The 13857-nt window shown below is 42.3% G+C and overlaps 1 protein-coding gene across 2 annotated transcripts in view; it reads right to left on the bottom strand.

Annotated features, from left to right (window-relative positions):
• MAP4K1 (mitogen-activated protein kinase kinase kinase kinase 1) overlaps positions 1-13857 on the bottom strand; it is a 98783-nt gene that overhangs the window by 10833 nt on the left and 74093 nt on the right. For both annotated transcript variants that reach the window (XM_075322544.1, XM_075322543.1), the window contains exons 3-19: positions 12896-12986; positions 11975-12039; positions 11477-11532; positions 10323-10370; positions 9895-9937; positions 8335-8407; positions 8018-8149; positions 7873-7935; positions 7685-7766; positions 7165-7284; positions 5733-5808; positions 5599-5654; positions 5056-5111; positions 4075-4116; positions 1615-1681; positions 1373-1532; positions 321-403 (exon numbers count right to left, since the gene is read on the bottom strand). In XM_075322544.1, the coding sequence (XP_075178659.1) occupies positions 321-403; positions 1373-1532; positions 1615-1681; positions 4075-4116; positions 5056-5111; positions 5599-5654; positions 5733-5808; positions 7165-7284; positions 7685-7766; positions 7873-7935; positions 8018-8149; positions 8335-8407; positions 9895-9937; positions 10323-10370; positions 11477-11532; positions 11975-12039; positions 12896-12951 (1278 nt within the window). In that variant the 5' untranslated portion in view covers positions 12952-12986. The remainder of the gene's footprint in view (positions 1-320; positions 404-1372; positions 1533-1614; positions 1682-4074; positions 4117-5055; positions 5112-5598; positions 5655-5732; positions 5809-7164; positions 7285-7684; positions 7767-7872; positions 7936-8017; positions 8150-8334; positions 8408-9894; positions 9938-10322; positions 10371-11476; positions 11533-11974; positions 12040-12895; positions 12987-13857) is intronic.

Genomic DNA, 13857 nt, shown 5'->3' with positions numbered 1-13857 from the left:
TCTCCACAATAACCTCCTCCCTTCTTCTACCTCTAACACGGAGAGAAGGATTGAGGAGAGAAAGAACCCTCAGGATCAGGAGCATTTCTGAGGGATCTGTATATTGTTTTGCCGAGTATTCAATGAGACAAAGGATTTACAGGCACTTTGATGCTGCAAAATGATAGACATTTTTCATGGAGACTATTTAGAAAGTGACTTAAGTTTGCATTTAGGAAGTAATGAGCAATGAAAAAAATCTATGTAGGGAAAGACCTAGCAATACCTGGAAATGTCAGCTGGAATAAGATGGAGGATGATCAACATGTAGAAACTTTTACCTGTTTTGCTTGTACTTTTCCTTTCTTTGGGGGCAGAGAAGGGGGAAGTTTTGTTGGAAGATCCTGGACTAAGAGGGATGGCTCTGAGGACGAAGGAAGAAAAACAAGATGATCAATAAAATGAGAAGTTATAGGCCTTGTGCACAAAGCAAACCAGAAACGTACAGACCGTGCCACAATGTCCTGCCTCCGTGAGGTACCATGTTCTCCTCACCATGTATGATTGAGCATGCCACAATTTGACATTCATACCTGTACTGACCCTCAGGCATGAGGCCTAAGAAATTTGGAATAATGTATGTCCTTTTTCGTTGCTCCACCCTTTGAGATAACATTGGAGAGCTTGCACCATTTGTGACCTCTGGAGAAGCCAACAATGGGTGAGTGTCAGTAATGATGTAAAAAAAGTGAAATCGATATTTGGGGTTGTGAAGGGTTCTGTAGCTCTTCTCTTTGTTGAAGGCTACAAGGGTGTTGCGTTTCATTAACACCTTTTGGTTTGGTTCAAAAGGTGAGGGGGTCCACAGCAATGATGAAAAGGCTCCTCGTACTCTAAAGTTGACAATAACAAGGAATTTGTCAGGACTATTGCAGATGTTCAGAAACACTACTGGTATATTTGGGTATTTCCCGGTTCTAAAAATGGGGTAGGGGGGGGGTATATAGTTAAACTCTGCCCAAAGATGGGTGGTCTTGCCTGGGGTGGTCCAAAGGACTTAAACATCCCTACTTTACCAATGAAGTCGTTGAGAAGTAGGTCACTGGTTAACACCATTATGCTCCTTACCAGTTAGGACAGGAGGAAGGAGGACTAGTTTGCTTTATTTCCTTTCTATAAGATGGGACCTTCACAAACCCTTGCTTAGTAATACAGAAATTGTAGAGATTAAAACTTTGCACACATAATCAACATTCATTAAAAAGGAAGGCAGCCAAGTTTAGTCTTGACCTCCTCATTTTGGAAGCCTCATGGTGGGCACCTGGGTACACCATGGGTGATGGCCTGATCTTCTGGACACTGTAGCCACCAACTTCCATTCCCCACCACTCACCGGAGCTGGCAGCTGGCAACTGGGTCCCCAAACTCTCAGGCCACGCCTGTGCTGGAGCTCTTGGGACATTAGGTCCACTGTAGCATCGGACCAAGGTGGAGGGAGTATGAAGTCTGTCCGGCTCTCTCTTGATGTCAGCAGAAGAAGTGCGGAATCTGGGCTGTAAAGGATGGACAGACAGCAGTGATGAGACAATGTGATATGTATGGAAATAAAATACAGGCGCGGTTAATTGGCCTCACCTTAGGAGGTAATGGAGGCGGGGAATCCTCAGGAGATGAGTCACTGTTAAGGTCCACGCTTCCGGGTCTTTGGAGAAAATTAACAGTCAGACAGAAAAATTGCTATCATATCATGATAATCGGAGGCCTTGTATTTCCGATTGGATAGGTCACTTTCCATTAAATTTTTTTGAGGGTATCTAAACATTTCACCAAATATAGGACACAAGACCTCAATCTTGGTTTACTGGTTTTTGTGAGCTGAGATCACAAGTCATACCAGATGGAATAACAACAATAAAACTATGGGTCTCTGGTAAAAAAAAAAAATAATGACAAATATGTTCCCTCAACCATCGGCTAAGGAATCACAAAGGATTTTTAGTATCAGATCATGGTATGTGGATCTACAATTTCAGATACCACAGTGCGGCACCTCCCTACATTACCACCCTCACCTCTATCACTCTACCCGTTCGCTACGCTCCGCAAGCGACTTTCAATTAACTTGCACACTAATCCAAACCTCATACTCCTGGCTCAGGACTTCTCCCGAGCTGCACGAATTCTCTGGAATGCCCTACCCCAAGAAATTAGGACTAACCCCAATTTACATAATTTTAGGCGCTCCCTAATAACATCTTTTTGGGCATTGTATCGCATTCCCTAATCGAATTCCTTTCATTTACAGCCCATTCAATACTTCTCTGAACAGAATCCTCCATCCAGCTTTCCACCACATACAAATATTGGCTGGTGACCGGCTCATGCAGCCTTTTATCTATCCCCCATTTGCTCAAGATGGCTGGACCATCATTGTAAATATGCACCTGTACTTCTTGTGTCATCCCCACCTCATTATACATTGTAAGCTCTAACGAGCAGGGTCATCATTATATTTGCTTTACTTATTGTATTATCTATAACTGTTACTTAAGACTGTTTGTATATGAACCTCTGAATTGTAAAGCGCTATGGAATATGTTGGCGCTATATAGATAATGAATACATAAATTAAGCTAATTTATGTATTATGTTCTGCATAACAGAACATACTATAACATATGGCCCTCCCCTGAGGAACCACTGGAACACTGTAAGGCAAAAAATAATCCTTTTGGTATTTGCTAGGATGGTAGGCATCAGCACTCTTTATAGTAAAAAAAAATAGCCAGCTATACCTTCCCATACAAAGAGAAACAGTAAAAAATAGTATACGGCACATGGTTACGTATGGACAATTGTTGTGAATGTCAGTTATGCTTTGGCTGCTGTGAGGCTCCCTCTTGTGGCCAGGAATGGTTTGGACATAGACCAGGTGTGTTGAGCAATGGGCATTTCCATTGCTAACTCTCTGCTTATTTAAATCCTGGTGTGATAGCAGGCTATGCCGGATGTCAGTTGTTCTTTGTCAGCCTGCTTCATTCTGCTCCACACCACATCTACCCCAGATAAGTGCTTTGCTCTTTATTTGTTGTTTGGTTCTTTTACTCTTATCTGAGTTTGTCATTTGCTGTGGTTGTTTTCAGTTTATTTGCATGCAGGGATTTTCCCTCTCAGTTGCTTAGCTGGGAAACTCCCTGCAGTTTTGTTTGGAGTATAGCTCCTATAAGTCCATGTGTTTGTGGCTTTTTGAATTTGTAATGATTCTTGTTTTCTGTTCATTGGTATGACAAGAGCGTCTGGTATAGGACGGAGTGCAGATCGTGTAATCTGAGGGCCTTTTTGTACTATCAGGAATTTGGAATTTTGCAGGGTTTTTCTCTGGCCACCATCAGCCCCTTTCCTGTCCTTTCCTATTTTAGTCAGTGGGGGTCTCACCTTTTGCTAATCCTATCATCTATCTGTGTATTGTGTTTTCCTATATCACCGCAGTCTTTGAATGTGGGGGGCTTGTTATTCTTGTCTATTTTCTGAGGCAGAGAGTTATTCATCTTTCCTACCTTTAGGATAGTTAGTTCTCCGGCTGGGTTCGCGGTGCACAGGATGTTATTTCACCCCTCGGCTACTTCTAGTGTTGATGGTTAGTAAGGGGATGGTGGCCAGATTAGTTGCCAATGCTCTTGTCACCTTTTACCAATGAGTTATGGTGGTCTTCCATGGTTCCGGATCATAACAGACAATGGTTGACAGATTACACATTAGCAATCGAGTTGAGCTAAAAGACTTGAAGGATCTTGGTTTCCACGTCAATGGCATCCGGACCAGGGCCATGTAAACTTAGGCACCACTCGAATGTCTAAATTCTGGGCACCCGTTATGACTACAGTGACCTTGCGATAGCATGACGCTGGCATTCGAGTGCCAAATGAGAAAGTTTGCGGTGTCCTTGTCCGGAGCCATTGAGTATCAATGTGGATGTCGGACCAAGGTCCTAGAAATATTTTTGCTCAACGCTAATCAGGATATATTCCCAAAGTAAGGCTCCAATATAGCCCTCAACAAGACCTGAAAATACCAATTACTTCTCTCATTACTTACATGTCAACATCATCATAGTCGTCATCTTCGTCAGAACAGAAACTGAAACAAATGATTTAAAAACATTAAAAGTTCCCATCACGAAGTAATGGAAAAGTGAAAACCTGACTCGGAGTTGGATTCCCACCCATCCTATAGCTAGTTATCATCTTGCCACCAATAATAACTTGGATGTGAACACCTGGACTCACCAGAGAACATCTCACAATCTTTGAACCACTTCTAACTGGCCTTTTGGTTAACTACAAGGCACACAAAATGATTCCACAACATCTACTATGGTTAAGGCCAAAATATGAAGAAAGCTTAATTGGGTCCCCATCAACCTCCAACAGTCCAATACATTGAGGACAGTCACTGAGAGTCATGGATGACAAGAGATCGGAGAATCTCAGACAAACTTAAATGGAAATGTAGAAAATAATTAAAATTTCAGGATTCCTTAGGGCATTCATAAAAGAAAATTAATTCATATAAGAACAGTAGGATAGATTAAGATGGCCTTAGACTTAAAAAACACTCATTCAGCCAATAGCTCTCTTTCCCATCTTCCCGAATCCGCCATACACATGCACACTCAGTTCGGCCAAGCCTGATCTTGTTGGGATATATCTGCCATTGTTTAATTTCCCTAAGAACAAAAGTATTGGGTATGTTGAAATTCATCAGCCTGATCCTTCTTACCACCGCCAACGGTCTTGAGTTTCCCGGGTCAAAAGGGAGTGAGGTCTAAAGAACCTCCACACAAAAGTGGGCATTCCTGGGAGAAACAGGGTTGGTATTGGGAGGGATGGGAGTTATTGGGAGGGTGAAGCTGGGATGAGAAGGGGAGTTAACTTCCCCAGCAACGTCAACTCCAGTCGGGACAACCCCCAAATCTACAATAATCTACTGTATGGACAACTTTTTGTTTAAGTGTCATGATATTGACTGGTCAAAGTATGAGGCACCAAGAAGAAGCTGCATGGATCTGTCACTCACCTGACATATGGACTTGTACTCGTGGTGCTTGGAGGTTGACTTGGTTCTAGGTCAGTCTTCAAACAAAAAATACATTTATAGGCAAAAGTAAGTAATGTGGAGCAAATTGTTGTCGTTTCTAGTATAAAACAGCTATTTTTATTTCATAGTAGTCTACTGAATACTATACTGAGTGATATACCTCAACTACTTTAAGGGGACGCTGCGCAACGATGATCAAACCATGGCAAAGGAAAAATAAGTACAGAGCTATAAGTAGACGTGGATAGTTGCATGGTTTATTTGGGTAAATCAGGTAGGAAAAAAGGATTTTCCTGGTACTCATACTTGGCTACTGTAAATAAGCCGCAGTGAAGCTTGCTTGCATATGTGGAGATTATTATTTTTTGTCTGTTGCACACAGAATGGTTCTGCAGTGGACAGGATCAAGAACAGGATCAAAGTAAGTGTGATATAAAGGTCCTATGACCACATACGAAACCAACTAGTCAACATAGAGCTCAAAGTAGTTATTAGGATTCCTGGATTTACGCTTCTTGTTACCTTTTGGACCCTCGGTTCTTCCATTTTCACTTTAGGAGGACGATTTAAATTGATCACTACACGAAAAAAGAGACAACTCTTACTTTACCCTCCATCTTCATCCCTATACCTAACCAGCAATCTGCATTACTCACATCGGATGTCTGATGAAGAGCGTCCTACTTTTGGAAGACGTTTTTTGGAGAGGATTCGTGAGAATGTTTTTAAGAGCTGTAGGAGACAAAATGTTATTATTCCACTTATTATGTAGGTGCAGTCGTTTGATGTTTGACCTGGTAGTCATCTTTAGGCTGGGGCAACATCGGCTGCGGGACAGATCATGCAGCCAAAGATTGATAGGTGTCACTTCTACATTGCCATGCATTACTATAGTGAATGGGGTCCCATTACAACAATAAGGGTACAGTGCCAAGCAAGTCGCAAAAAAACCAACCAGGTCCAACGTTTGTGACTTACTTGTCACGGTTACTAGCAGTACCATAGAATCATAGCATGGCAGAGTTGGAAGGGACCTCAAGGGCCATCGAGTCCAATCCCCTGTGAGTACTGGTTTTCCTAAATCATCCCAGCTATATGTTTATACAGCTTTCGCTTGAAGATTTCCATTGATGGAGAACTCACCACCTCCCGTGCTACCAGTACATATACAATGTGGATGTTACTGAGTGCATGGAGTGTGGGGTGACCTGAGGAAAGAAGGGACCCCCTTCTAAAGAAAAATGTGAGAAAGGAGAAAAATTGGAATAGAGAAGTGAAGTCTATCTAGAAATGTGTATTTTGGGCATACATACAACTGTGAATGCTGGAAATTAAGTGGATTCTCTGGGGGAGTGCATTCCACAAACTTGGTGAAGCTTGAGAAAAATCTTGAGTCGGGAATGGGAGGATTATGGAGAATATTAGTATTAGATCATTAGCACTATGGAAAGCATGGTTGGGGGGTAGACAGAGGTAATGAGATGTAGGGCAGTGAAGCTGTAAAGAGCACGGGTAGGGTGAAAATGTGGGCTGCTGGATACTGTGGATGGCATAGGTTGGCTGGTACAGGTAAAGAAGGAGATGTAGGCTGATGCAGCACTGTGGAGAGGACAGGTAGAGTTATGGAGATGAGGGAGAAAATGTAGGATGATGAAGTACTATGAAGAGCATGGGTAGGGTCGGGATGTAGGGTGGTGCTGCACTGTGGGAGGCATGGTGGGTAGGTTGGTATAGATAGGAGAGGAGATGTAGGCTAATGCAGCACTCTAGGAGGGACAGGTAGTGTGATGGAGATGACGGAGAAGATGTAGGACGATGAAGTAATATAGTAGGGTGTATGGTAGGGGGTAGGGTGGAGATGTAGGGTGGGGCCGCAATGTGGGAGGGACAGGTAGTCTGATGGAGATGACAGAGAAGTTTTAGGGCGGTGAAGCACAGTGAAGAAAATGAGTAGGTTGGTAGACAGATGTAAAGATGTAGGTTGGTGAGGACTGCAGAATGGGTAGCGTGATAGATTGAGATGAAAGAGAGGATGAGTGGTGGTGCAGGGTTGTATACATCTCACGTTACTTATTAAAAAGAACTCACCTCCATGTCATCTTCTTCCTCAGCGTTGGATGTTTCATGATGCTTTTCTGGATTTCTCAGTTTTTCCAACAACTCTATAGTGAGTGAAGGACCAAGTCCTGTCTGGGCAACAAACTGGTGCTGCAAAGTAGAGAACAATTCACAGAGATGGTTCCCATATCACGTGTGAACGTTCCTTGGCTCTGTTCACTTTAGCAGAATGTTTTTGTTGGCTTTATTTACCAGGGCAATGATAGCACTTTCAATTAAACCAACAGAAATCTAATGGAATGGAGAACAGTGCCAATGTGGCCTACCACAAAAACTAGGACTAAAGCGGAAGGTCACATACCGATATCAAGAGTAACTAGAGGTGCTAAGTAGGTCTCACTAGATCGAAAAGGTAAAGAAATTCTGTACAGAGAGGTAGCAATAGGAGAAAGTATAGAAAAGTGACTTCTATAGGGGCAGCGGTCAGTTGACACAGGGTTTCCATTATGTTGGAGAACTTTGTAGTCCTCTCTATAAACTTAGTCCTTACCGTGAGCAACTTGGAGGCACTTGGTCTCTTCTTGGGATTTTTTGTTAATGCCACCTTAACGAAGTTGTGAAACGCTGCAGACCTAAAGAAAAAAACAAAACAAAAATAGATGATATTCTAGATATTACAAATCTACTTGAAAATCCAAAAAGTGATGCCACTTAGAGATTCCCGAAGTGATTACGCACCATTTTGACTTATCCTTCAATTTAGGGGGCTGATAACCACTTTTAGACATTAGGAAGAGAACCCTGGTGAGACATGATAAGGAATATCAGACTAATTATAGGACTATACATTGACCCAAAACCTGTTAGAGACTGTAATACAAACCTCAGGGGATGTACGTGAAACATGGGTGGTTGTAGCTCAATCAGTTCAATGGCGGTGATACCTAGAGACCAGACGTCACACAGTTCTGTGTATCCTCCCTTGAGTTCCACCGCGGCCACCTCTGGAGCCATCCTGTATGGACAGAAATCAGTTCTTTATGGACTTGATGCAAGGCCATTTATGAAGGGTGTGATAGGTGGTGATAATTTATTTTTTCAGAATATTTTTCTATATGAATGATCTAATGCAACCGATTCTCGAAATGAGGAGATCGAGTAATCAACACTTCTATAAAGTCACTTGTTAAACATACGTACCAGTAAGGCGTGCCGATGAAGGAATTCCTTCGAGCAAAAGTTGCCGTGAGCTGGGCAGAAATTCCAAAATCAGCTGCAAAATAAATAACTTTAGCCATAATATTTATGTAGGCATAGGGAGATTTTTAGCCCGTAAGCCGAATATATTACCAAAATCAGGTTCAAAAAGACCCTAAAGGTACCCAGATAATATTTGTTCCAACAACTATACCAGTGCATTCCCCAAAACTTTTACTCCATTACTTAGCAGCCTTTGTAAAGTCGTGAATTTTTGTAAAAATATTTCATCATTACCTCATTTTTCTTCCATTAATCTTTAGCACCATGCTGAATGTGCTGTTTTATCTGCCTAGCTCCTGCTGACCTAATAGCTGATTTGAACTGCCAGCAAAGCTCTGTACTTCTATGTGAACGTCTCTATCCCCCTCCCCAAAGCTCAAACAGGGAGAGTGTTTGTTAATAGTGTCTGGGTATAAAGGCAGAAACTAGAGAAACTCCCAGAGATGTACAAAACCTTGCTAGACCTATAGTTCAAATCAGCTTCTAAGACAGCAGGAACTAGGCAGGTAATACAGCACTTTTAGCAAAGTGTTAAAAATCAAAGGAAGGGAAGCAAAATAAGGTCATAAAGTATATTACAAAGAGTTATAATTTTACAAAGGCTGATCAATAATTAAGTAAAACCAAATGTTTGGTTACTTCTAAAGGGTTGTCCACATTGGGAGATCCATTTTTCCTATAGGAGTCCCAATAAAATAAGTTTTCAGTTTGGCATCATAGGGTAAAAGAGAAATTACATACTATATAAATTAATAGTCTTTCTCTGTCAAACATAAAGAGGTTGTCCACTGGTAAAGTAACGGGCGGGAACCGACAACCGACACCCCCACCAATCAGCTGTTTTTGGTCCAGGCAGCCGGAAATGCTCAGTTCCGTAGCTGCTCTGTCTTCTGATGCAGCCGGGTATTGCACATCCTATTGATTTGAATGGGAGGCGGATATGGCGTACCTGCCCACGTCCGCTAACAGATGACGGAGCAGCTAAGGAACTGAGCATTTCCAGCTGCCGGCATCGAGAACAGCTGATCGGGGCGGCGGTGCCGGGTGTCAGACTCCAACCAATCAGACACTGATGACCTATCCTAAGGATAAAAGAGGTCACCTTGCCCTTGGCTGTTGGGCTCACATAAAACTGGCCATTTTTGTGTGCTAAATATCTCAATTTTTACATGTTTTTCATAGCAGTAATGCATGTCTATATTCCCATATTCATTGTTCCACATATCTTAGCGCTACAGAGTGCAGCTGTCACTTTTTTGTTACTATCCTAAGGATAGGCCATCAATGTAAAAGTAGTGGACCATCACTTGAAACATGAAAGGTCCTTTTGTGTAAATTTATTTTAAAGACTTGCACATTTTTTTTATGACCCAACAAAATGAACCCCACATTTTTACAAATAATGTGACTTTTTTATAGTTTTTAGCTTCCTAAAAATGTGACACAGATTAACCTTTACGAAGATGGATATAAAGAACCTTCCCAAGCATGGAGACTCACCCAGTTTAACATCTCCATTGTCATTTAGAAGAATATTGGCTCCCTGGAAATAAAAAGGAAGAAAAAAAAAATAAGTTTACAATGGCTCAATGAATGACCTCGCATTGGAAAACTCGCACAACTTTTGTCTGGAAGGTCCAAAACATACAATGGAGGAACCTTGTAGAAACTACAAACACTCGTATTAGCACCAAGTTACATTTTAAGCCTTTTCGATGGTCACAAATCAGAAAAAGTGATCAGAGCCAAAATGGATCTCTATCGATCCCTAAGGTAGGGGGTTTCTACACCTTGTCCAGGCTGTAGGACCTGTTAGCCAGTAAATAAATATATTATTTTTTATTATTACTTTAGAAATTAATACGTTTTCATCACAGTCGTCTGCAATTTTTCAGCATTTTGCCAATATAATAATAATTAGCACCTACCTTAATGTCCCTGTGCATCTTCCCTTGGTTATGAAGGTAGGACAGGCCCTATGCAGAAAAGTTAATATAGAAATGTGCTCAAAATATGTACAAGTATCTCTACTCAAAGTAAGAATGATTTTGGCCAATAGTCCAATAATTCTGATTAAAAAGAACAGAAACCAAGGCTTAATTATTGGGAGGCAAACAATGCAATTACCAGGAGGGGAGCAACCAAAAATAAAAAAATCATTCAAATCATGGTATCCTAATTTTCATTATGGTAATTTTTGATACAGGTAACCACTGAGGACTTCAGTTCTTTTAAACAATTTTTCATTAATTTTTGAGAATTACTAGCTACACCCTCGGACAGCTATATAACCATAACGGCACTATCTGGCTCTCACATTGGCTTTTTTTCCCAAGTATGTCATAAAAATAACTAAAAACATAAATAACAAATAATAAAATTTATTTGTTCTAAAAAAAGAGGGAGTGTTCACTATTTAAACATTAAAGGTGTGGTTCACTACTCAGCACTATAAAGCTCATAAAGAAGACTTTTCTCAATACCTTGTGTAATCATTTGTGCCTCTGAGCGGCGCTATTGCAGTCCGCTCTTCCACATCACTTGACCCCCGGGCTCCGTGACCTCCAAGATCCGGTGATGTCAGGTCAACTTCCAGTTGACCTGACATCACCGCAGCCAACCCCAGTCTCCCTGAGTGACTGGGCTGTTGGCGGCGTTTCACCGTTCATCACAGCCCAGCATCGCTCCTGCTTGCGGCACTCTGCAGCGAAGGAGAGCACACGCGAGATGCTGGCTTGTGACAAGCGGTGAAAGTTCACCCACAGCCCAGTCACTCAGTGAGACTGGGGCCGCCTTGGTGATGTCGACTCAACTGGAGGTTGACGTGATATCACTGGATCTCAAAGGTCACGGAGTCCAGGGGCCACGTGATGGGGGATGAGTGGATCACAATAGCGCTGCTCAGAGGCACAATTGACTACACAAGGAATTTGAGAAAAGCCTTTTTTATGACCTTTACATCGATGTGGCTACTAATGCTAAGTAGTGGAACACCCCTTTAAGAAGGACTCCCACCCAATGTTTTGACCCCCAACGCCTACAATCAATTGCAAGGACTACTATAATGTACTATGACACTCACTTGGAGGGTTTCTCTACACACATAAGCAACTTGTAGCTCAGAAAGGGCTCCTGTAACTGAAGAAAAGAAGAAATTCCATATTAAAAAATCCCACCCAGCATAAAGGGAACCGACCGGTCATCAAGATTTACCCCTAAAAGGTACTGGGAGAACTTTATCAGCTTCTGATACCCTCTTTAATGATACCTGTAGAAGCCCTAAAAACTAAAAGTAAGTGTTAATGAAGTTTAATTGTCCCTGTTCTCCTTTCCTGTGGTCATTGGACAAATCCGGGACCACTGTCTATCAATGCCACTTTGCGGTAGAAGCATGCCCACAGCGGTGTAACTTACATCTCGCCATGTGGAGGGCGAGAAGGGAGGCGGAGAAGAAGCTGGCCCTCTATTCCTCCGTCCTCTCCCGCACACTGATAAAAGGCTCCTGAGACCTTCTAGTGTTAAACCTTGATGACAAGTTCCCTTCAAGATTAAGAAGCTTCTAAATAAAACCTTTCTTTACCTTGATATATGTCTTGCAGGGAGCCTCCTCCACAGAACTCCATACAAATCCACAACTTATTTGCTCTGAGGTTTAGGTGGAAAGAAACATCGGATGAGTAACATGAGCAGAGCTCTAGGTAGGCCTTCACACATGCGGGATCACTACTTCACCATGGTATCTAAACTCCAAGGTCAAGGAGGATTGGCTTGTTAACACACTCATCACCTCTCTGTTACTCCCATGGCCAAAGGTGTCGAAAAAAAATTATAAAATCCATCTCCAAATGTTTCTTTAGGCTATCAATATAATGGCAGAGATGTGGACATCACCAAGATGTCCAGCTTGCTCTAAGGGGTACTTTGCACGTTGCGACATCGCACCTGCGATATCGTCGGGGTCAAATCGAAAGTGACGCACATCCGGCGCCGGTAACGACGTCGCAACGTGTAAAGCCTAGATGCGCCAATAAACAATCACAAAAGCGTTGTAAATCAGTGATCTGTGTAGCGTCGGACATTTTCATAATGTCGCACCAATAGGAGATACGATGTTGTTCCTCGTTCCTGCGGCAGCACACATCGCTGTGTGTGAAGCCGTAGGAGCGAGGAACATCTCCTTACCTGCGTCTACCGGCTATGCGGAAGGAAGGAAGTGGGCGGGATGTTTACGTCCCGCTCATCTCCGCCCCTCCGCTTCTATTGGCCGCCTGCCGTGTGACGTCGCTGTGACGCCTCATGACCCGCCCCCTTAGGAAAGAGGCGGGTCGCCGGCCAGATCAACGTCGCAGGGCAGGTAAGTGCGTGTGAAGCTGTCGTAGCAATAATGTTCGCTACGGCAGCTATCACAAGATATCGCAGCTTGCTAGCATCGGCTAGCGATGTCGCAGCGTGCAAAGTACCCGTTAGAGACAATGCCTGGCCGATCTTAGCAGATCCTCACCTCATGTAGCTTCCATAGTACGTGACTATGTTTTTGTGAGCGCAGCTCTTCAGCATGATCACTTCTTGCTGGATAACTGAGAAGTCTTCGTCTGTGAAATAAGTGGAAAGAAGACAAAAGTTGAGGGGATTCCGTTTGTGGTCATCATAATCACCTAACTTTCTCAACCTACGGTCTTTGACCAAAATAATCGAACCAGTTTGTCTACAAAATAAAAACATGACTCGTAAATATAAATGTCCTTGGTCTATGCATTTTTTGTTATTACGTGAACAGAAATGTGGTTTGTCCCAAGCTCCTAAGGACTTTCTTTTACTCTTGGCAAAGATTCAGTTTGTAGGCCTCGTAGCAGTACACCCTAGTCAATGAAAAGTAACCTGTTGTTGATGCTCTCCTAGGATCAAGGTCATATATCCTTCAAGCCCCCCCCTTAGTTGTTACCCGGCATAACTAGTACAATTTAGGTCCTGGTTATCATCCAATTTTCCGTAAATTTTAGCAAAAAATATACATTTCTAACCCTTGATTGGAAAGTGGGTTGACTTTATCTTTACACATTGTTTTCAGGAAAAATTATGCAAGTCCTACCACTAGTTATTCAGCACATGGTAGAAACCTTCCAGTGACCTATATCACCTGTCAGACAGTCGTCTGCTCCTACTCAGTTTCCATTTAAAGTAACAGACAGAATTCACTAATGTAAAAAAAAATACAAAAATTTGACAAATCCAGTAAGCACCAACCTACTAACTTCACGCAGTAATGGTAGCATGGCATGAATCCAATGTGCTATCTATCCACTTACATCGGCACCTGCCTTGACCGCGGGGCTGACAGCCTAGTTTCCAGATCTATCTGTTTTCATATCTACAGGACAATTATGAAATTTACACTCAAAATTGTTTGGATTAAGAAAAATTACAGGGAACCCAGAGGAGTCCCAAACAATGATCAACACCCTT

Source organism: Anomaloglossus baeobatrachus, chromosome 9 (genome assembly GCF_048569485.1).
Source record: "Anomaloglossus baeobatrachus isolate aAnoBae1 chromosome 9, aAnoBae1.hap1, whole genome shotgun sequence".
Taxonomy (NCBI): Eukaryota; Metazoa; Chordata; class Amphibia; order Anura; family Aromobatidae; genus Anomaloglossus; species Anomaloglossus baeobatrachus.
The sequence above is the reverse complement of the archived record's forward strand: the minus strand, read 5'-3'. Positions and strand labels throughout refer to the sequence as shown.